Source organism: Drosophila tropicalis, unplaced genomic scaffold (genome assembly GCF_018151085.1).
Source record: "Drosophila tropicalis isolate 14030-0801.00 unplaced genomic scaffold, ASM1815108v1 contig_980, whole genome shotgun sequence".
Taxonomy (NCBI): Eukaryota; Metazoa; Arthropoda; class Insecta; order Diptera; family Drosophilidae; genus Drosophila; species Drosophila tropicalis.
In genome coordinates this window covers 293403-317767 of record NW_027173484.1, presented here as the reverse complement: position 1 = coordinate 317767, position 24365 = coordinate 293403, and the positions used below count along the sequence as shown (strand labels likewise).

Here is a 24365-nt window from a genome sequence, read left to right as displayed (position 1 = left end):
AACAGAACACGGCGTTTGTTACAAATGACGGACATTATGAATACAACAGAATGCCTTTTGGACTTGTTAACGCTCCGGCAGTCTTTCAATCGGAAATGAACCAAATCATAAAACGTATGGAACCAGGTGAGGTACTCGCATATTTAGATGACGTAATAATCCCAAGTTACGGTACGACAAATGCAAGTTTCTGCAATCCCAAATTACGTTCTTGGGTTACATAGTCAATAAAGATGGAATAAAACCTGGCGAATGTAAAGTAAGCGCAATTAAAAACTTTGAATCTGGTATGCAACGAATTAAAAAGTTTTTATCGATCTTACAAGACAGTGGCTTAACCCTACGGTACGACAAATGCAAGTTTCTGCAATCCCAAATTACGTTCTTGGGTTACATAGTCAATAAAGATGGAATAAAACCTGGCGAATGTAAAGTAAGCGCAATTAAAAACTTTAAAATACCTAATAACGTAAGAGGAGTAAGAAGATTCCTTGGTCTCACAGGTTTCTTCAAAAAATTTATTGAAAATTATTCATTAATATCACGTCCTTTAACAGAACTTCTACGTAAAACGGAGGCGAATACATTTATTTGGGGAGAAGCCCAACAATATGCATTTATCGAACTAATCGAAAAATTATGTAGCGAACCTGTTCTCACTCTTTACGATTTTTCGGCTAAACACGAAGTACACACGGATGCTTGTGCTTTAGGCCTAGCAGGAGTTTTACTGCAGTTACATAATGACAATGATTGGCGTCCCGTTTGTTATTTTTTTAACGCTGAGATTAAATACCACAGTTACGCATTGGAAACGCTTGCCGTAGTAGAAACACTCCAAAGGTTCAGAGTGTACCTTTTGGGAAAATCATTTCGCCTGATGACCGATTGCTCCGCTATTGCTAAGGTTAAAACGAATAAAGAACTCATTCCACAGGTGGCGCGCTGGTGGATTACGACTGTAAATTTGTTCATCGAGATGGAAGCAAAATGACTCATGTAGATGCGTTGAGCCGTGCTCCCAATTTACCCCGGAAGGTTCGATAGATGAATTTGTTCGGACCATAATTTCGGAAATCGACGATTTCGAATATGCACGAACGATGAACGAAAATCCAAAGGATTGGGATCTGACTCTTCATGACCTTCAATGGACTGTCAACTCGCAGCAAAACAGCACCACTGGATTCAGTCCAATTGATCTTGTATTTAATTTCAACGCTATTGATGTTGTGCAAAACAACCTTACTGCAGCGATACACGCAGACCAGGTTAGACCGTATTCCAACGAAACCGTCACCGAAACTCGAAATTAAGCCGCAGCCAATATCGCATCAAAAAGAGATAAATGGAAGAAACGTTTTGATGCCAAACACGCTAACCCTTTTGTTTATTCAACAGGTAATCTAGTAGTAGTCGAGAACGAACCAGCCGCGACAGGCGAATCACGTAAACTGGAACCACGATACCGAAGTCCTTATGAAGTCGTCAAAGTCCTTGGAAACGATCGTTATGTAATCAAAGGTATCCCCGGCATACATATATATATATTCCTGATTGTTCACGCCACCGGGTGAACAGCAGTGAGCGGCGAAGAGCAGTGAGCGGTGAGGAGTGAGGAGGGTTTTTTGATCCTCGGCGTCTACGGTCACACCAGGAGGAGTGACTTGATTTTTTCCAATGGGCACCGCCATCCCTAAGAATCGAGCCTTTCACCCGAACACCCGTTCTCTTGCATTTTTTTACGATTTGTTAATCACTTTCAACCCGAACCATTTCCGTGTGTGCCGGTTTACCTGTGAATATTATATAAATAATAAAACCTACATTTAGTTAACCGAAGTTTCTCGTGCGTTTTAATTCACCACTCGCTCACCACAAACTGAAGAAATTGGCACCCGCCAACTCCTTGTATTTCATTTGGATCCTTCCGCCCCCCCACGAACATTGGTCCTTCGAGCCGGATATCCTTCCGCTCCTCCAGCTTGCATCGGCGGAATTCCTGATAAGTACAAAATTTCATTATTCATTTCATTTACATACTACTAAAAGTGTGAGGTTTTCCCGCTTCTCCATAGCGACCTACACACTTTTACATATTGTATGTACATACCTGACCTGTTCCAAGGTTTCATGGTAGTTCCTAATCCTTAGCGTGATTGTCCAACGTTCTCATTTTACATTCCACGATTATCCATTTTCATTTATGTTTTTTTTCCTCGCACTTGTCCAAATCCACCTTTTTTACATATGCATTCACATGTACATGTAATTTCCACAGCTGTTTGCCAAATCCGCGTAAAAGTTTAAAAAACAAAAAAAAAAAAATTATTAAAGTGTTATAAAAAATAGGGAAAAATAAAAATCAAAGTGTTCACCGCGTTTTCTTATGTGTTGGAATAATAATCTTTAATGCCAAACTTATTTCCACACGCGCGTATCTACGTACATACATACATCGTCACCTGTTGATGTACGCGCATATGTACATACATATCCATATACATACAATCCCTTCGCACATTTACCACGACACAAAAGGCAAAAAAAATATTCTTTTTTTTTAAATAGCACTTCACGTATGCACCGCGATTTCTTGCGCGTTCGAATTAGGTGCGAAATTAATTTCCTCACGCGCGTCTTTGGATACCGGTGCACTTGCTTACATACGTACATACATACATATGTATATGCTTACATAGTCATACATTGCACATACATATGTACATATCCACAACGCATAATACATTTCGGTGTCGCGCATTGATTTAACACAACCCCACATCCAATTAAATTACAATTACTTACGTTTTTTTTGTTGTTGTGAACAACGCGTGTGCATACATATCTATACTCACCTGTGTACTTATGCATGTACGTACACACATAGATCAAAGCATCTGTCCATATGCATTGATCGGTTGTTTTATTTGCGCACAACACTCGCTTGTTTTTCCGCACAACACTTGTTCTTGGTTTTTCCGCACAACCACAAAAAAAAAATTATTCACATACATAATTAAACAACAAAATCAAAAACCAAATATATAAACAGCGGCCGACAGCTGTTTTCGGAGTAGTGGTGACACGTGAGTCGAGTCGTGATATCGATAGGCGGCTCAAGCGCGCCAAATTTAAATCACATTATTTCCGATTCTCTTTTTTCGCCTAATTATATATCCGCCCATATTTATAAAACAATACATATATATTTTTCCAGCATTATCGTGCCCACATTTATATATCCGTCCATATTTATAAATCATTTATATAATTTTTCCGGCCAACTTTTTGCGCTCACATATATATATCCGTCCATATTTATAAATTATATATATAATTTTTTCGGCCAGTATTTTGCGCTCATATATATATCCGCCCATATTTATAAATAAATACATATATATTTTTTCCAGCACTATCGGGCCCATATTTATATATCCGTCCATATTTATAAATTATATATATAATTTTTTTCGGCCAGTATTTTGCGCTCATATATATATCCGCCCATATTTATAAATAAACACATATAAATTTTTTCCAGCACTATCGGGCCCATATTTATATATCCGTTCATATTTAAAAACTATATATATATTTTTTCCGGCCAGTATTTTGCGCTCAATATATATCCGCCCATATTTATAAATAAACACATATAAATTTTTTCCAGCACTATCGGGCCCATATTTATATATCCGTTCAGCTTTAAAAACTATATATATATTTTTTCCGGCCAGCCTTTTGCGCTCATATATATATCCGCCCATATTTCTAAATAAATACATATATATATATTTTTTCCAGCACTATCGGGCCCATATTTATATCTCCGTCCATATTTATAAATTATATATACAATTTTTTCCGGCCATTATTCTGCGCACACATATATATCCAGATCCAGATTTATATAAAAACGTATTTTCCTTTTATCCTATACATCTTTGTTTATATATTTCATCCGTGTTTTGTTTTATACGTACTCCCATCGGTAATTTTCAATCCGCATTCGTGCGTTCGTATATTATTCCGCATCTATCCCCATTAAAGAGGCTTCGTTTCCGAGCCACACGCGAGAAAATTCTCCCGCAATCCTGCGGTGCACAGTGAGGAAGTTCTTGCGTCCCCATACAGTCCACTTCTCACTTCCAAAACAAAAAAAAAGGGACGCGCACAAACGCGGTGTTCGTCGGTAAGCTCGTCCCCTGAGTATGTCCACGGAGCCGTCCAAGACTGCGCCGAAGTCCAACAGTCTTTCGTCTCCCTCTGCAACTCCGGAGAAGGTTCGGCCTCCGACAACTCCGGTGACCGTGAAGCGTACGGATATTTCGCGCAAGTTCTCGTCAGTTCGCAGCCGCAGCGAATCCCCAAGGTCCCGTCCGTCTTCGTCCAGCTTACCTGAGGGTCGCAGATTCTCGGTTAAAGACTCGAGGGAACACCAAGGTCGTTCCAAGCTTTCAACTCAGACCCAGATTCCGCACGTTGTTGTGACGCACTGTTCTGACGCTCCCGTCACCCGATCCGTATCACAACAGCGTAGAGAACACTCCAGAATGTCCCTTTCCGATTTCGTTATAGCGTGCGACGCATTGACTCTGTTTGAAGCTCGCGAGAGTGAAGCTCTAACTTCTGAAGTGCCCTTGTTTTCCATTAAAATGCACTTAGAGCAGCTCAAATCCCTTTGGTCAACTGTCGAGATGGAATACTCCCGTTGTCACAAGGCCTTGACAATCCAAGCCGACGAGGAAAGCTTGGCAAACATAAGCCACATCAAGGCGAAGCACGAATCCGCTTACGCGGCATATGTGCGATGCGGGACGTTGTTCGGAGAACGCATCGAACAGCTCTCGGTACAGATGACGACTCTTAGGCGTCAGCCAACCGCTCCGTCGGGGCCACCGGGGCATAGAGTTCCTCCGTGTGAGGTAGAGACATTTGATGGCGACAGCCTAGCATGGCCCACATTCCGCGATTTGTTCGCCGCCATTTATATCGCCAATCCGTATTTGTCACAAGTGGAGAAGCTCTATCACTTGAACGCCAAGACGCGAGGGGAAGCGAGAACCATCGTGGCTAAGTCCCCCCTGACGAATGAGGGTTTCCAGGCCGCGTGGGAGAACCTCACCGCACGGTACGAAAACAGCCGTCTGCTGGTCATGACTCAAGCCAGACAACTCCTTCAGATTCCCGCGGTGGCACAAGAGTCGGGCAAATCCTTGCGAGAGCTGCAGACCGCGTTTCAAGGGTGTCTTACCGCACTTGAGCGTTCGGGTGTTAGTACTGAGAATTGGGATGTCCTACTTATCGCCATCTGCACTAGTAAATTGCCGAAGGCCACAATCCTCCTGTGGGAGCAATCAGTGCCCAATAAGACTGTCGTCTCAACGTGGTCCGATTTGAACCAATTTCTTACCGATCGGTATCGGGTCCTGGATGCCACCGACGAACATAAGTCGGCCCCAAGTGTCCAAGCCATCCCCATTGGCCCCCGCAAATCCTCTGCAACGATGAAAGTCCAAGCGTTTCCAGCGAAAGCTCAGCTCAAATCGGCGTCTTGCAAGCTGTGCCATCGGGAAAATCACCCAATACGGCTCTGCCCTAGTTTCCTTGATATGCCTGTTCAGAGGCGGCTGGAAACCATTAGACAGCAGGGACTTTGTCTGAACTGTTTTGCCCGCGGTCATCAAGTGAAGGGCTGCTCCAGTGCGCATAATTGCCATACCTGCAAGGAACGTCATCATACGCTGTTGCATCCTAGTGATGTGTCCGTGCCCTCGCCATCCGCTGCGCAAGTCCCACCATCCAGCGTCACAGAGCGCCCGTCCGCGAGCGACCAGCTCACAAATGCTCAAAGTTATTTTGCATCTACCCCAGGCAGAGGCCTTTTAGGCACTGCGATTGTCACTCTGCACCATCGTGGTGTGGATCATCATATTCGGGCGTTGATCGACTCGGGAGCCGATTCAACTTTTCTCTCCGAACGCGTCTTCAGCATGGTCCAGCCCCCTTCTACCCAGTAGACGCCGCGGTTACTGGCATGGGCCAGAGTGATGGAGGCTGCGCCGACAAGGTGTGTCTGCTAATGCTGTCTCCCCCGTGTGACAGATTGAACAAGATTGAGGTCTCCGCCCTGGTCGTATCCAAATTGTCAGGGGCCATTCCAACAGCTCCATTCCTTAATACGGTTCCGACGCAGTGCCTCGATCGCCCCCTGGCTGACCCGTACTACAACAAGCCCGCGCCTATTGACATGATCATCGGTGTAGACCTGTTTCCCCACATCCTCGGAGAACGGATCAAAAAGGATATTGGTGATTTTGTCGGGCTAGAAACCATCTTTGGATGGGTTCTGTGTGGGGCTATCACTCCTGACCCCCCGGTGTCTAGATCCGTTTTCGCGGCACAGACGCGAGTTAGTCCCGAAGCAAAGCTTGATGTACTCCTCACCAAGTTTTGGGAGGTGGAAGACCTTCCCGCAAAGCCGGAAAAGGAGGATGACGCATTCTGCGAGCGGAACTTCCAGGAGACCACCCAAAGGGGAAAGGACGGCCGATATGTTGTGTCCCTACCGTTCAAAGGTCCGAATAGCGTTGACTTGGGCCACTCAAGACCGATCGCGCTGGCTCAATTCCTGCGGAATGAGGCACGCCTTCTCAAGGATCCGGTTCTAAAAACGCAGTACGATGCCATTATTCAAGAATATGAGGAATTGGGTCATATGATTCGGGTGACGCCGCCTCAAGATGGGAAAAACTTCTATCTCCCCCATCATGCGGTGTTTAAGCCCGATAGCACCACCACTAAGGTACGCGTGGTATTTAACGCGTCGAGCCCCTCCACACAAGGCGTCAGCCTCAACGATGTCTTGCACACCGGTCCTACTCTTCAGGCCGACCTCACGCTTCAGGTACTGAAATGGCGGTTCTTTCAATTCGTTTTCAATGCCGACATAACGCAGATGTATCGACAAATCCGAGTCGATCCCAGGCATACCCCCTTTCAGCGGATCCTCTACCGAGACCGCTGCGGCAATATTCAGGATTACGAGTTACAAACTGTCACGTTTGGGGTTAACTGCGCGCCATTCTTGGCGATCCGAGTCCTTTTACAACTGGCACAAGACGTGCAAACGATGTATCCTCAGGCGAGCGAAATCCTTCGGAACTACATGTATGTTGATGATGTCCTTGCCGGCGCTCACACTGAAGCCGACGCTCGTCTCGCCATACGAGAGCTTCAAGCGGTCCTCCAATCTGCGGGATTCCCGCTTCGGAAGTGGACTTCCAATAAGAAGGAAGTACTTCAAGCCATTCCGAGAGAGCACCTGCTGCGAGAGGACTTTCTCGAGCTGGAAGACGCGAGCACCGCAAAAACCTTGGGTATTCGATGGCAAGCTGCTGAGGACGTCTTCTTCTTCACCACAGCGGACCCCCCCCTTGAAGGAGTCGATCTCCAAGAGGCAGGTTCTGTCTCATATCGCTAAGCTCTTCGACCCCGCTGGGTGGCTAGCCCCATTTGTCATCCGAGCGAAGATATTCATGCAGCAAATCTGGCTTACCGAACTGGGCTGGGATGATGCTCTGCCGCCTCTCCTGCTGCAGCAATGGCATGAATTCCTGCAGGATTACCCAGGCCTCAGTCGACTCCGCATTCCCCGTTGGCTAAACACCAGCGATAAGCTCTCGTGGGAGCTTCATGGCTTCTGTGACGCGTCACAGAAAGCGTATGGAGCGGCCCTATATGTGCGGGTTCGGTACGGCAATCAAGTAGACGTCCATTTATTAACGGCTAAGACCCGTGTAGCTCCAGTCAAAACAGTCTCGCTGCCTCGGCTAGAGTTGTGCGGAGCGGTTCTGCTAGCCGATCTCTGGGCGTCGATCGTTCCTGAACTTCCAATCCGACCTGCAACCTCCCAGTTTTGGACCGACTCTACCATCGTGTTGGCTTGGCTCAATAAACCTCCGTGCAGTTGGTCCACCTTCGTGGCCAATCGCGTATCCAGGATCTCCGAAAGCACTAGTGGCCAAAGCTGGTCACATGTGCGCTCCGAGGACAACCCCGCGGATCTGGCGAGCCGTGGAGTCTCCGCGGCCGAGCTATCGGCCAGCAGCCTCTGGTGGCATGGGCCGGACTGGCTCCAGAGAGCCCCCGAGTATTGGCCAACTCCCCATAACGAACTCCCAGACACCCAGCTGGAGCAACGGGTCCAGTGCCACACCACCGCGACCACGCTACTCGAGGACGTCAGCGAACGGTTCTCGAATTATGGTAGGGCTCTACGAGTCATCGCGTACATCCTACGCTTCGCCACCAAGAGGATTTCGACGCCTTCCACGGTTCGCCTCACCAATGACGAACTTCTTTCCGCCGAGCGCGCCTTGATTCGGACCTCTCAGCGGCGGGAATACCTCGCGGAGATACGGGCCCTGGGCGAAGGGCGACCCCTGCCATCATCCAGCACTCTACTCAATCTGAACCCATTTCTCGACCAGCATGGGTTACTCCGCTCCTGCGGACGACTCCGGGCCGCTGAGTCCCTCCGATATGATGAACGTCACCCTATTCTCCTCCCATATAGTACTCATTTCACTCGCCTGCTTGTCGCATTCGCCCACCGCATCACGTTGCATGGCGGCAATCAACTGATGGTGCGGTATTTGCGCACCAAATTCTGGATCCCACGGATAAAGAACATGGTAAAGTCCCACATCAAGGGGTGCAAGGTCTGCATCGTTCATCGTCGACGACTACAGACCCAGATGATGGGTGATCTCCCTCGAGAACGCATCACGTATTCCAGGCCCTTCACCCACACGGGCATTGATTTCGCAGGGCCGTTCGAGATCAAAAATTACACCGGGCGTGCGTGTCTCATAACTAAGGGTTATGTCTGCGTCTTTGTGTGTTTCAGCACGAAGGCAATCCATCTCGAGGCTACCTCCGACCTCACCACTGAAAGATTTCTGGCAGCCTTCTCTCGGTTTGTCGCACGGAGACAATGTCCACAGCGCATTTACTCCGACAACGGCAAAACCTTCGTAGGGGCCTCAAAGGCGCTCGAAAAAGATTTCCTGAACGCCACCAAGCTTGAAATAATGAAGGCATTCCCCCAGCACATCCTATCCTGGCAGTTCATTCCGCCAAGCGCGCCCCACATGGGAGGACTGTGGGAAGCAGGGGTCAAAAGTTTTAAGACCCTGTTTTACAAGTCCTCGTCCACTGTCAAATACACCTTCGAGGAACTTTCCACTCTCCTGTGTAGGATCGAAGCGTGCCTAAACTCCAGGCCAATCTCTCCCATGAGTGAGGACCCAGAGGATCTACTGGCCCTAAGCCCGGGACATTTCCTGATTGGAGGACCACTCTTAGCCATTGCGGAACCGGAAATTCTGGTCGAGCCTATGTCGCTGATCAACCGATGGCAGCGACTAAAGGCAATCCAGCAGGCTTTCTGCCGCCGCTGGAAGAGTGAGTACCTCAAGGAGCTTCACAAACGGAACAAGTGGAAATCACCGACTCGCAGCATCCAGACCGGCGACCTCGTGATCGTGTCCGAAGATCATCTCCCCTCCAACGAGTGGCGCTTAGGGCGAATTGAGCGCACTCTGCCCGGGGCTGACGGCCTCGTCCGAGTGGCTGATGTCACCACCGCGCGTGGGTCTATCCGAAGACCCGTAGCGAAGCTCATTCTGTTGCAAGACAGCAGGAGTCCTGAGTCTAAAACCTTATCGTGACTCCTAATCCCTCTATGTTTCCTCCGAATGTCCTCGTCTCCGTGCATGTTTCTCGTTCCCGTGCATAGACTAATCCACTCCCCCATACGTAATTTCTTTCGTTACAGTTCATTCAGCTCGCCCTTTCATAGCGACATGGCCCCCACGCGTCTGCCGCACCACCGCAGCAAACGAGCTCCACAGGGCACGAACGTGTACCGATGCCGGGTCTGTCGGGGGGTTCATGCACTCCGGCAGTGTCAGCGCTTCCTAAACCTCCGAGGGGAAAAGCGGCTTCGGGCGGTGCTCATCAATAAATATTGTCCCAATTGCTTGGCCCACGAGCATTCATCCGACGCGTGTCGGACTCGCCATGGTTGCCGACGATGCGGGCAAAGGCACCATACCCTGCTCCACATGGCCGACCAACCGCCGAGACGACGTGCCTCCGCCCGGCGTCGCAGCCGATCACCCCCTCCAGTCGTGCTGCACCCCCGCTACAACCCCGTTCCCGATCATCGTCCGACCGCTCCGCTTCCCCAGAAGGCGCACCCGAGATTTCGTTATCCTCCCTGCTCCACGCCAGGACGACGACTGTCCTGCCCACCGCAGTCCTACGGTTGGGCAATGGCTCGAAATCCTTCGAGACCCGCGTCCTTCTTGATGCGTGTGCGGCTGAGAGCCGCATCAATCTCTCCTTTGCCCGGTCCCTGGGGTTAGCTGTGACCACGGTCGGGGTCGACCAAGCCTGTACGGCCGTCCTCGAGTCGAGGTCCGACAAGACGTTCCGACGGAACGTTATATTCCGGGTCGAAGAGGACTTGCTCATCCGCACTCCCATCCGGGAAGTGGCGGCGCCGGTCCGAGAGAAGTTCGCAACCCTGATCCTGGCCGACCCCTACTTCTATCGGCCGGCGTCGGTATCCGTGGTGCTCGGGGCAGACCTCTATCCTGAGGTCATCCAACCAGGCTGTGTGCCCGGTCATAGCGGTACTCCCGCAGCCCAGAGCACCGTGTTCGGATGGGTCGTCTCCGGCTCCTGTGGGATCTAGGCGCTCCAGGACGTTGCCGTCCCCCATCCTTTATATGTCCAGGGTGACAATTGCAACATGTTGCAAGGGGGGCGGTATGTTCACGCCACCGGGTGAACAGCAGTGAGCGGCGAAGAGCAGTGAGCGGTGAGGAGTGAGGAGGGTTTTTTGATCCTCGGCGTCTACGGTCACACCAGGAGGAGTGACTTGATTTTTTCCAATGGGCACCGCCATCCCTAAGAATCGAGCCTTTCACCCGAACACCCGTTCTCTTGCATTTTTTTACGATTTGTTAATCACTTTCAACCCGAACCATTTCCGTGTGTGCCGGTTTACCTGTGAATATTATATAAATAATAAAACCTACATTTAGTTAACCGAAGTTTCTCGTGCGTTTTAATTCACCACTCGCTCACCACAAACTGAAGAAATTGGCACCCGCCAACTCCTTGTATTTCATTTGGATCCTTCCGCCCCCCACGAACACTGATATTCCTGAATTGAATGTATCTAACGACGAAGATACTCGAATCGAGGGCGGTCCGAACGCAGGATTGGCCGAGCTGTCACCAGACAGTTTATGAATATAATGATTCTATATTGTTAAGTCTCAATTAGTAAATAAATTTATATTAGTTATCTACCTAAACGTAAGAGTCTCACATTTCTATTGGTTCCGAAAGTCGCACTCTCCCGCCTAAGCCTTCCTGACAGCTTCTCCATCTAAAATCTTCTACTGGGTAATGAGATTTACAACCGACATTCTCAGAAGTGGGTTTTAGATGTGACACTTCATACTTCATTAGTCCGTCCCACATTGGAGAATGGATCTTGTCTTTGCTCTCCTCAATATGTGTTTTACCAAAATAAATTAAAATCTATAAAAAATTTTTTACTTTTTGCCCTTTATGATTTGCCCTGGTATCCAAATTAATTAACCTACAAAGTTTTTACTAATCGTAGAATCGAGCTTGGTGTAACTTTTCTGACAAACTTTTGAATGGTGACTCTTGATTGACTTTTCCGAGCTGTTAGAGCAGATTAATATTTTTGTTCCACCTCAAAGTACACGTAATTACAAACCGATTACACTTTGTACCTGCACTACTTACTTTGCCTATCGTGAACCCTTTCTTATACTATATAACCACTACAGCAGACACTGCCACATTTTCGGTTCGGAAACAACAGTGCGATCTGGTCTTGTTATTTTAACCTATCCTATTTTTATGTATAACTCATTCTCTTATTACTTTTAATATTTTCTATTTCTTTAGTTTAATTTTTGTTTATAAGTAATACTACTTTGCCCTTAGGTCGGAGTGGGTAGAGAATGTAAGCACTATCTTCTCTTAGGGTCATTCGTAATAGGACCGGGCCTGGTGCTCGTTGGGCCACTTGTTCACACTGAGCGTTCTACGATTGAACAAGTGTGTAAGAACAATTTTTTTTTTTCGCAAAAACACATTTAACCAGAATGCCGGGGCTAATTTCGACCGCGTCAAAGTTTGTATACCCTTGCAACTTTTTTGGTAACTCTTTCCTTACCTATTAGCCATCAATGTGGAAGAACGTTTTATATAAAAAGGCTTATGTTTGCGAAAGAATGGCCTACAATCATAGGAAATAACGAAGATATTGATCATAGTCACTGTTTTCCACCGATCGTTTCTATGGGAGCTATATGACATAGACACCCGATCTTTATCAAATACAGCACAGTCATTAACAGATATATTAATTTAAGAAATGTTTAATTTGAAAGCAATCGCGTTAAAAGTAACGAAGTTATTTACAAAAGTCACTGTTTTCGACCAATCGTTCCTATAGAAGCTATATGATATAGTCATCCGATCTTGATGAAATTTGGCACAGTAGTTTATAGGCGTAATAAACTCTTTAATGTTAAGTTTCACGATAATAGCACAGAAAATAACGGAGTTATTGAGAAAAGTCACTGTTCGTGACTTTGGGGTTTGTATGGGAGCTATATGATATAGTGGTCCGATCCGGCTGAATCCGAGATATACAACCCCTGCAGTATATACAAGCCTACGTGCAAAATTTCAGCTCTGTAGCTTTAACGGTTTAGGGGTTTGCGTTGATCCAGACGGACGGACGGACGGACATGACTATTTGAACTTGTCTCGTCGTGCTAATCAAGAATATATATACTTTGTATGGTCGGAGATGCTTCGTTCCATGCGTTGCACACTTCTGACCAAAATTAATATTATATTTCAAATTTACGTATATAGCATGTATACCTTAGCATAGCTTAGTATCTCGTTCAACCAAGCTTATTACCACCCTAGTGCCCCCACCAGCCAACGGCCAACTCCGGCCTTATGGAAAAACGTTTATACGCATAACTTGTCTATTTTTAGTCTGATTTTGATCAAATTTGGTATTTGCAATGCAAAATGTATCAGCATGTCTTTTATGAGGGTAAAACAATCTGTCTTCAAGCATTAATAGATCCGGGTTGACGGAAAAAACACACAAAGAAAACTCACGCTGCGTACCTGCCGCGTGCTCATACGCACGGACTATAGAATCACGTTCCATTAAACGACAAACCAATAGATCTGAGCACTCAAGGATGACTCACAAAAGTTAATAAACTCTCTGTGCTGGACAGAACCGACGTCAACCCAAATATAATAGACCGATATCCAAGTCACGACCTTTATCACTGCTCGCAATCCCAAGACTGGGACAGATGTCGAGGATTCATATCTTATAACTTTACTTCTTTAGTTCGCCCCATATTGGAGTATCGATCTTGTGTTTGGTCTCCTCAATATGAGTTTTATCAAAACAAATTAGAATCTGTACAAAAACAGTTTTTACTCTTTGCCTTTCGTAATTTGCGCTGGGATCCAACTGTACAACTTCCATCTTATTCTAGTTGACTTCAGTTAATTAACCTTCCTTCTTTAACTAATCGTAGAACAATGCTTAGTGTAACTTTTCTTTACAAACTTTTGAATGGTGAGATTGACTCTTCCGAGCTGTTAAGCCAAATTAACATTTCTGTTCCATCTAGAAGGACCCGCAATTTTACACCGCTTATACTTCCCACTTGCACTACTAACTTTTCTCTGCATGAACCTTTTCGTATACTATGTAGTGACTACAACAGACTTTGGCATGTTATCGGTTCCGAAACATCGCTTCCGGGTATAAAAACTGCGATTCTGTCCTTCTTCGCTTGTAATTAGTTGTAATCATTGTCGCAGAAAATACCACTTTATTTATATTTAAGCTATATTACCGAAAAATACCATTTCTGTTAATGAATCTAGTATATAAGTCAATTATCATTTTTGTTGTATAAAGAGATGGTCACACTCTGTATAAAAACGATGGCGAAGAAAAACGTGCCTAAAAGAATAAAACAATAAAAAAAAATATATATAATAATAAAAAACCACGGCCAATTCCACAACATAAAATTGGTCCTTCGAGCCGGATCATTAACGCGCATAATACAGTCCACAACAGTTAATAAAAATGTGGAGTTGGCCAAAAGTGGTAGAAAAGAAATTGGAGGCGTTGAAGTCACAAGAATTGCGCGACGTTCATTTCGCCATATATACAAAATTTGTTAGAGATAATTTCGTGAAGCGCGAACTACGAAAATTCAAGTGTTTACCTTACGATTCCAAAAAGAGGCTGGAACACATCGACTGCATCCCGAAAGAGCTGGGCGCAAACGCTTTGCAACGAGTATGCCAATCTGTAGCTTTAACGGTTTAGGGGGAGTTTGCGTTGAGCCAGACGGACGGACGGACGGACATGGCTATTTGAACTCGTCTCGTCGTGCTAATCAAGAATATATGTATATACTTTGTATGGTCGGAGATGCTTCGTTCCATGCGTTGCACACTTCTGACCAAAATTAATATTATATTTCAAATTTACGTATATAGCATGTATACCTTAGCATAGCTTAGTATCTCGTTCAACCAAGCTTATTACCACCCTAGTGCCCCCACCAGCCAACGGCCAACTCCGGCCTTATGGAAAAACGTTTATACGCATAACTTGTCTATTTTTAGTCTGATTTTGATCAAATTTGGTATTTGCAATGCAAAATGTATCAGCATGTCTTTTATGAGGGTAAAACAATCTGTCTTCAATCATTAATAGATCCGGGTTGACGGAAAAAACACACAAAGAAAACTCACGCTGCGTACCTGCCGCGTGCTCATACGCACGGACTATAGAATCACGTTTCATTAAACGACAAACCAATAGATCTGAGCACTCAACGATGACTCACAAAAGTTAATAAAGTCTCTGTGCTGGACAGAACCGACGCCAACCCAAATATAATAGACCGAAATCCAAGTCACGACCTTTATCACTGCTCGCAATCCCAAGACTGGGACAGATGTCGAGGATTCATATCTTATAACTTTACTTCTTTAGTTCGCCCCATATTGGAGTATCGATCTTGTGTTTGGTCTCCTCAATATGAGTTTTATCAAAACAAATTAGAATCTGTACAAAAACAGTTTTTACTCTTTGCCTTTCGTAATTTGCGCTGGGATCCAACTGTACAACTTCCATCTTATTTTAGTTGACTTCAGTTAATTAACCTTCCTTCTTGAACTAATCGTAGAACAATGCTTAGTGTAACTTTTCTTTACAAACTTTTGAATGGTGAGATTGACTCTTCCGAGCTGTTAAGCCAAATTAACATTTCTGTTCCATCTAGAAGGACCCGCAATTTTACACCGCTTATACTTCCCACTTGCACTACTAACTTTTCTCTGCATGAACCTTTTCGTATACTATGTAGTGACTACAACAGACTTTGGCATGTTATCGGTTCCGAAACATCGCTTCCGGGTATAAAAACTGCGATTCTGTCCTTCGCTTGTAATTAGTTGTAATCATTGTCGCAGAAAATACCAATTTATTTATATTTAAGCTATATTACCGAAAAATACCATTTCTGTTAATGAATCTAGTATATAAGTCAATTATCATTTTTGTTGTATAAAGAGATGGTCACACTCTGTATAAAAACGATGGCGAAGAAAAACGTGCCTAAAAGAATAAAACAATAAAAAAAATATATATAATAATAAAAAACCACGGCCAATTCCACAACATAAAATTAGTCCTTCGAGACGGATCATTAACGCGCATAATACAGTCCACAATAGTTAATAAAAATGTGGAGTTGGCCAAAAGTGGTAGAAAAGAAATTGGAGGCGTTGAAGTCACAAGAATTGCGCGACGTTCATTTCGCCATATATACAAAATTTGTTAGAGATAATTTCGTGAAGCGCGAACTACGAAAATTCAAGTGTTTACCTTACGATTCCAAAAAGAGGCTGGAACACATCGACTGCATCTCGAAAGAGCTGGGCGCAAACGCTTTGCAACGAGTATGCCAATTCCTAGAAATTTCGCCGCAAAAAGGAATAGACTGTACCGAGATGGCCTCAAAAATTTATGACGCCATTTCGTACGGCGGAAGCTTTGGTGAACAAAAAACATACTGTGAACACTACTGTAGCACTGATTCGTTCGTCTACCTCCTCCCAAAAATCTGTCATGTCTGATGGAGACCACCCGATAAATGAATCGCTATCGATCTCCAACGGCGACAACAACATACAAAGCACTGTAATCACCATGTTAGCCAGACAAAGCTTAGGCAATAAAAATCTGGATTTTAAGGTTCCTCTCAGTTGGCTTGGCGACATTTTAAGACGCAGTTCATAAAATCGGGAAGCGAGTGTCAGTATTCTGGAGAAGAGAATGTATATCGTCTCGATAAGTCACTGAAAGGGGCAGCGCGTAAGAAGGTTGACATTTTGTTGATGTCGGCCAAGGAGCCATCGAAAATTCTAGCCATTTTGGACAACATATACGGAGCTCCAGAAAATGTGGCGTTCGAACTGATGGCAAAAGCACGGGAAATAAAATATGTAAAGGAAATTGGAGATTTTCACGAGTTCAACTGCTCTGTTCAAAATATCAATTCAGCGCTGGAGTTTGTACAATGCAAGTTCATCGATACACAAAAGTTGCTTGCAACCCTAATTGAGCGGCTAGATGAAAGTTTTCTTCGAGAATGGGGATCATTTTTAAACGCTCGAAAATTAAGAGCTGCAGAATGTAATTTTGAAATATTTGCTGAATAGACGCAGGAGCAGTCGAGATTGTATCATGATATATGTTTCTATAAGAAGAAAATTACAATCAATACCGTAGATAATGATGCACACAAGAAATTCGGGTCAAAAATTCAATCACGAAAGTGTTTTATTTGTGATGAGGACAAGCATTCCCTTGATAAATGTAGTAAATTCAGAAAAGCAAAAGTGAAGAAACGATGGGATTACGCAAGCACAAGTAACGCCTGCTTCACATGCCTAAAATTTCATAAGGGACAATGCAATAATCGTAAGCAATGCAAGATCGACAACTGTGAACGATATCATCATCGCTTACTACATAAGGCAAAACAGCCTCATCTACAATCCTTGCCGCAAGCTATTAGCGGATGCATTCAAGAAGTCCAAGAAGCAGCAATTCTTAAAATGTTACCAGTTATATTATTATACGGTCCAACTGGTGAAAAAGAAATTCTGGCTTTTCTCGACGATGGGAGCACAACAACAATGTTGGATATTAATGTAGCACGTGAGGTTGGAATAATTGGGAAACCTGAACCGTATTGCTTTGGATGGAATGAAGGAATCTCTAGATATGATGAAACTTCAGAAATCGCAGATATTGCTATTACTGGCGATAGCAAAATTCAGAAGCTTCAAAATGTACGTCTTATCAAGGATTTGAATTTACCAAATCAACGATTCGATTACGAAGCTATACAGAAAGAATTTCCATATACAAAAATTGCAAAATTGAACTCGATTCGGAATCTTCAGCCTCATCTCCTCATTGGACAACGACATGCAACACTCCTTACAACTCAAACCATACTAAATGTAGATCCAAAGGGTTCGATTATGGCAAAAACCAAGCTCCGATGGGTCATACACGGTCCGATAAAAGCAAAAGTAAGAGAAGCAGACTTTGTATGCTGCCCTATTGATGCTGAACATCTGGGCGATATGCTTAAAAACCAATTTAGCATAGAAGGATTTGGTGTCTGTAAACCAGCAACGGACAAAACTAAATCAACAGAAGAAAAATTGGCTATTAGCAAGATATCCTCATCTATAATAAGAGTAAATGGACAATATCAGGTAAACTTACCCTGGAAAAGCGACATGGTGGAACTCCCCGATAGTCGCCAAATGGCAAAACAAAGACTAAAATGTTTAGAGAGAAAACTGAACAAAAACAGCGAACTAGCGCGAGCGTACCAAAAGGAAGTGGAGAAGCTACTCAAGAATGGTTATGCAAAAATAGTCACTAATGTCAACTTGGTTAAATCCCCAAAACTGTGGTTCCTGCCACATTTTGTAGTTCGAGTAGTGTTCGACGCAGCAGCTATTTGTAATGGCACTTCCTTAAACGAAAGTCTCCTAGCTGGGCCGGATTGGCTTTCATCAATCGTAGGCGTGCTAATAAGATTTAGATTAAGCACAATAGCCTTTGCTGTAGATATTAAAGAAATGTTCAACCAGGTAAAAATCGCCAAAGAAGATGCAGTCTCACAATGCTTTTTATGTAGAAATATGAATACCTAAATACCACCAACAGTCTACCAGATGACGTCAATGATATTCGGAGCAACCTCCTCACCATTTATAGCACAATTTGTAAAAAACCACAATGCAGAGATACATAAAAGTGAGGCACCAAAAGCAGCTCAAGCCATCATTGAAAATCATTACGTCGACGACTATCTGGATTCAAAAACAACAGTTCGAGAAGCTGTTGAGATAATTCATGCAGTAATTAAAATACACGCAGCGGGACATTTTCAAATTCGAAATTTTATTTGTAATAATCATGATGTCTTACAGAAAATAAGACAAATCTCAAAAGGTTCTCGGCATGATTTGGGACGCACCAAGAGACATATTTATTTTCTCGACAACTACAAGGCACAGTATAAGCGAGGATATACTGAATGGAACAAGGATGCCTACAAAAAGAAAGGTGCTTGCAGAAGTCAACTCAATATATGATCCCTTGGGAATGGTGACTCCAGTAACAATAAAAGGTCGGATCTTGATGCGTAGTATTTGGGAACTTAGCATTGGATGGGATGATTTGATTAAAGGCGACCCTGTCAAAAAGTGGCAAGAGTGGTTAAACGATCTGAAAAGACTACATGATGTTAGTATACCAAGATGTTACTCCCAACATTTATCTATTGCTACGAAAGTCGAACTACACGTTTTTTGAGACGCTAGCAGTAAAGCATACGCTGCAGCAGCATATATTCGAGTAAGTTACAAGGGTGCAAAAGCCGCAACAAAATATGACGTCATGCTTATAGCATCTCGGGCTCGAGTCTCACCTTTGAAACATGTTACCATTCCAAAACTGGAAACGGAGCGGAGCGGAGCATTTGGTAAATAATCGACCATATATTCTCGAATCGAATGATCCAGATGAGGGTTTAGGATTATGCCCCAATGATATAATCATACAACAAAGTGCATCTATTGAAGCACCGTGCAAAATTAACGGATCCAGGGAAAAGAAGACATGGAGGATGACGCAAATGTTAGTGGAAGCATTCTGGAGACGATTCATTAAGGAATATATCCCAAGTTTAGTTAACAGATCGAAATGGGAAAAGAATTGCGACAACCTGAAAGAGGGTGAACTCGTCGTAGTAAAATGCATGACACCAAGAGGTGAATGGCCAATTGGAATAGTACTCAAAACACACCCAGGAGAAGATGGAATAGTTAGAGTAGCAGACATGAAAACAACAAAATACACTTATCGTCGGCCAGTAAGAAACCTATGCAGATTAGGACTGGAATCCCGCGACATAAAGGATCGTGCTGAAGACTTGGTTCAACATTAGGGGGCGGAAATATGTCGCAGAAAATACCACTTTATTTATATTTAAGCTATATTACCGAAAAATACCATTTCTGTTCATGCATCTAGTATATAAGTCAATTATCATTTTTGTTGTGTAAAGAGATGGTCGCACTCCGTATAAAAACGATGGCGAAGAAAAACGTGCCTAAAAAAATAAAACAATAAAGCTCTCTAAAAAAATATATAATAATAAAAAACCACGGCCAATTCCACAACAATCATCTTTATTTTAACCTATCCTGTTTTCTTTTTATATGTAACCTATTATCTTATTACATTTAATATTTTATATTTCTTTAGTTTAATTTATGTTCATATATGCAACAAAATATGACGTCATGCTTATAGCATCTCGGGCTCGAGTCTCACCTTTGAAACATGTTACCATTCCAAAACTGGAAACATTGGCAGCTGTGATGGGATGTAGACTGGCGGAAACTATTGAAAACGAAATACATCTAAAATTTGATGAAAGGTTTTTCTGGACAGACTCCCAAACAGTGATTTCATGGATAAACAGTAACGAAAGGCTGCAAGTTTTTGTAGCCAACAGAATAAGCGAAATATGCGAAAAGTCCAAGAGGGCAGAATGGAACTGGGTTCCAACCATGGAAAACATTGCTGACATCATAACAAGAGATTCGCCAATTAAAGTTGCCACAGACAGATGGCAACAAGGTCCAGCCTTTCTTGGTCTGGATAAAAAGATGTGGCCACAGCCAAAATTAAAGGCACCAACCGAACCAGGGCTTATGATGCTGGTTCATCAATATGACCACCCATTTAAAATACTGGAGAATAGAATTTCACAAAACTGATAAGAGCCACAGCATGGGTCAAAAGATTTATAGAATATGTGAAAGCGAAACGTTGTAAGATGGAACTCCGTCGGGGCGATATCGTCGTGGAGGAGTATAATTGGTCTCTATCAAAATGGTATCTCCATGTCCAAGCGGAATGTTTTCACAATGACATAATCTATGCTAAAACTGGAAAGATCACAGGGGGTTTACGCCTCACTAAATATTGTCTTTCTATGAGTGAAGATGAAATTCTACGCATAAACAGCCGAATAATACGTGCAGAAGGCGTCATCGCGACAACGTTTCATTTCAAAAACCTTTCACATCCGTTGGCATGGATTATTTCGGCCCGTTCTATACGAAAGATGGTCGGGGCTCCAGCGGCAGATACAATAAATGTCTGCGAAAGCGATTTGGCGTTCTCTTTACATGCTTAACATCTAGAGCAATACATGTGGAAATCGCACACTCTCTGACTACAGACTCGTGCATTTTGGCAATCCGTCGAATGATGGCAAGGCGAGGCGAAATTAAAACACTATGGTCCGATAATGGTACTAATCTTAGAGGCGCTTCAAGAGAACTAACAGAAGCTCTAAAGGAAATAGATATGCAAGCAGCGCGCGGAGAACTAACACAAAAGGGAATCAAATGGAAATTTATACCAGCGAACTCACCAAATTTTGGAGGTTGCTGGGAAAGGCTAATTGGATGCTTTAAAAGAACACTAGAGGCCGTACTATCCGTCGAAAGTAATCCCACTGACGAAGTGCTGCAAACTCTTTTTTGTGAAGCGGAGCATTTGGTAAATAATCGACCATATATTCTCGAATCGAATGATCCAGATGAGGGTTTAGGATTATGCCCCAATGATATAATCATACAACAAAGTGCATCTATTGAAGCACCGTGCAAAATTAACGGATCCAGGGAAAAGAAGACATGGAGGATGACGCAAATGTTAGTGGAAGCATTCTGGAGACGATTCATTAAGGAATATATCCCAAGTTTAGTTAACAGATCGAAATGGGAAAAGAATTGCGACAACCTGAAAGAGGGTGAACTCGTCGTAGTAAAATGCATGACACCAAGAGGTGAATGGCCAATTGGAATAGTACTCAAAACACACCCAGGAGAAGATGGAATAGTTAGAGTAGCAGACATGAAAACAACAAAATACACTTATCGTCGGCCAGTAAGAAACCTATGCAGATTAGGACTGGAATCCCGCGACATAAAGGATCGTGCTGAAGACTTGGTTCAACATTAGGGGGCGGAAATATGTCGCAGAAAATACCACTTTATTTATATTTAAGCTATATTACCGAAAAATACCATTTCTGTTCATGCATCTAGTATATAAGTCAATTATCATTTTTGTTGTGTAAAGAGATGGTCGCACTCTGTATAAAAACGATGGCGAAGAAAAACGTGCCTAAAAAAAATAAAACAATAAAGCTCTCTAAAAAAATATATAATAATAAAAAACCACGGCCAATTCCACAACAATCATCTTTATTTTAACCTATCCTGTTTTCTTTTTATATGTAACCTATTATCTTATTACATTTAATATTTTATATTTCTTTAGTTTAATTTATGTTCATATATGTAATACGGAGTGGGTAGAGGTTGTAACATTAACTTTACTTAGGGTCATTCGTAACAGGCCCGGGCCTGGTGTCATATGGGTCACTTGTTCGTACTGAGCGTTGTACGACTACGTCTATTAAATATAAGAGGTCCTTAAAGGCAACAGCTGGCTAAGCTGGCACTCCCGCTAAAAAAAAACAGTGCCAACGACTTAAACCCTCTTATCGATAACGCACTAAATGGACTTATCATTGCAGCAGAAAGGCTATTTTACACAGATGAAAGCATCCAGTTTCTATACAACCGACTAGAACCGACGAAAAGTTCCCTTCAATCATTAAGTCCATACATATATAAAAAAGGAAATCCGACTCAACAGTCCTCATCCCGCCAGACTAGAAACGCACCGCAACCAGAAAACAGACTCGGTCCAGATCATCACGCTCAAGACCACAGCAACTTGAAGAGGCCATACGCTGCCTCATCCGACTCTAACAGCTGATTAATTAAAATTGATTTTTTTCTTTTTTTTTAACGGAATGGCACGAACCGGCATGGCCGGTAATATATACAACTTCAACGATGAAACAAAACTGAAAAAAATGTATTTTAAACATACCCAAAATTGGAACAAAAATTAAATGTAAAACTATCGAATATTATTATTATAGCAATGCTTAGTATTTATTTATAAATTATTAAAGAAGCTAAGTTCGGCTGTGCCGAAGTTTATATACCCTTGCAATTCTTGGTCAAAATATTTTTACTTGTTCCAAATTCTTTTTCTGTATCAACCCTTCCAAATATAATTTCCATTTCAACTTCTTCTTCTTCCCCATGCTGTATGCTGCGATTGGCACGCATACACCTACAGTTTATGTAGCGTTTAGTCTGTGTGTTTGTGAATTTCTCAGCTGCTCTGTGGATTTCAATGACGTAGTAGACTGACTGCAGCACTGTCGATTTATATTGACTGTAACTTGTGGTTTATTTATCCAATCTGATTGAAATTTTTTTTTTTTTGTTTTTAACGTTTAATATATATTTGTTGAATCTACTCTTAAATTAGAGCCTAACAACAAGTTTGAGATATTTTTCTTAATCTAGTACTTAAGATAAATCCTGGGGATATTGCAGGTGGCCCGAATCACTTGTTATTGGGTTGGTCTGTCATTTTTTTTAAGACGAGTTCTATTATTAGTTCGCGTAAGGGAATTGGCAAGAACATTTGGGTGTGCATCCAGTTTCGCAGAATACTTTAGATGTTGACTACCTATTTCAGATTTTACGCTAGGTATATTTATATCATTTTGAATGTTGTCGTTCCGTATATACCACGGGGCCCCCGTGATTGATCTTAAAATCTTCGACTGCGCTCTTTGTATAATATCGACATTGCTGGTACTTGCATTTCCCCATAGTACGGCACCGTAAGTCCAGATGGGTTTCAGTACGGAGTTGTATAGGAGGACTTTATACTCCAGACGTAGAGGGGACCGAGCATTGATGATCCAATGTAGGCTACTCGCTTTCAGTTTAATCTGTGACTTTTTTGCTTCGATGTGCTTGCGCCAAGTTAGTCTTCTGTCTAGGTGGATGCCAAGGTAAGTGACATCCACGGCTTGAGGAATTGGTACGTTGTTTAGCATTAGTGCTGGACAGTTTCTTCTGTTAAGCGTAAATGTAACATGTTTGCATTTCTGCTCGTTGACCCGGATACGCCAGGTTGCTAGCCATTCCTCTACCACCTTGAGGTGTTTCTCTAATTTTGCAGAGGCTTGTATTGGGCATTTGGATCTGCTGAGGATTGCCGTGTCATCGGCAAAAGCGGACGTTGTAAGTCCTAAACTCCTTGGTAAGTCTGCAGTGTACAGCAGGTAGAGCAATGGGCCGAGTACACTGCCTTGCGGTACACCAGCTTTGATTTCAAAGTCAGCCGAGACGGAGCCGTAACATCTTACAGCGATTTGCCTATTGTAAAGGTAAGATTCCATGAGACCCTCCATCCAAACTCTATCGAAAGCGTGGGCAACGTCGAGAAAGACAGCCGCACAGTATTCTTTTAGTTCGAATGCTGTTCGTATTTCGGATGTTATGCGATTGACTTGTTCAATTGTACCATGTTTTTCGCGGAAGCCGAACTGGTGTGAAGGGATTGTGTTCTCCGATGCCAGAAATGAGTTTAGTCGGATCTGCAGGACCTTTTCAAAAAGCTT

The 24365-nt window shown here is 43.4% G+C and overlaps 2 protein-coding genes across 4 annotated transcripts in view; one reads left to right on the top strand and one right to left on the bottom strand.

The window, feature by feature from the left end:
• Positions 1–24365, bottom strand: part of chico (insulin receptor substrate 1 chico) — a 172665-nt gene that overhangs the window by 7746 nt on the left and 140554 nt on the right. Inside the window, exon 9 of one of the 3 annotated variants that reach the window (XM_068302385.1) lies at positions 22265–22742. The exons of the other annotated variants lie outside the window; for them this stretch is intronic. Within the exon in view, the coding sequence (XP_068158486.1) occupies positions 22652–22742 (91 nt within the window). The 3' untranslated portion in view covers positions 22265–22651. Of the gene's footprint in view, positions 1–22264; positions 22743–24365 lie in introns of those variants that run through there. 3 annotated transcript variants of the gene reach the window in all.
• On the top strand, positions 1591–11132 carry LOC137586370 (uncharacterized). Its single transcript, XM_068302387.1, has 2 exons — positions 1591–2009; positions 9848–11132. The coding sequence occupies exon 2, from the start codon at positions 10106–10108 to the stop codon at positions 10769–10771; it is 666 nt and encodes a 221-aa protein (XP_068158488.1). The 5' UTR covers positions 1591–2009; positions 9848–10105; the 3' UTR covers positions 10772–11132.

Coding starts and splice junctions, on each gene's coding strand:
- LOC137586370 (XM_068302387.1), top strand. CDS start 10,106: ATGCGGGCAAAGGCACCATACCCTGCTCCACATGGCCGACCAACCGCC.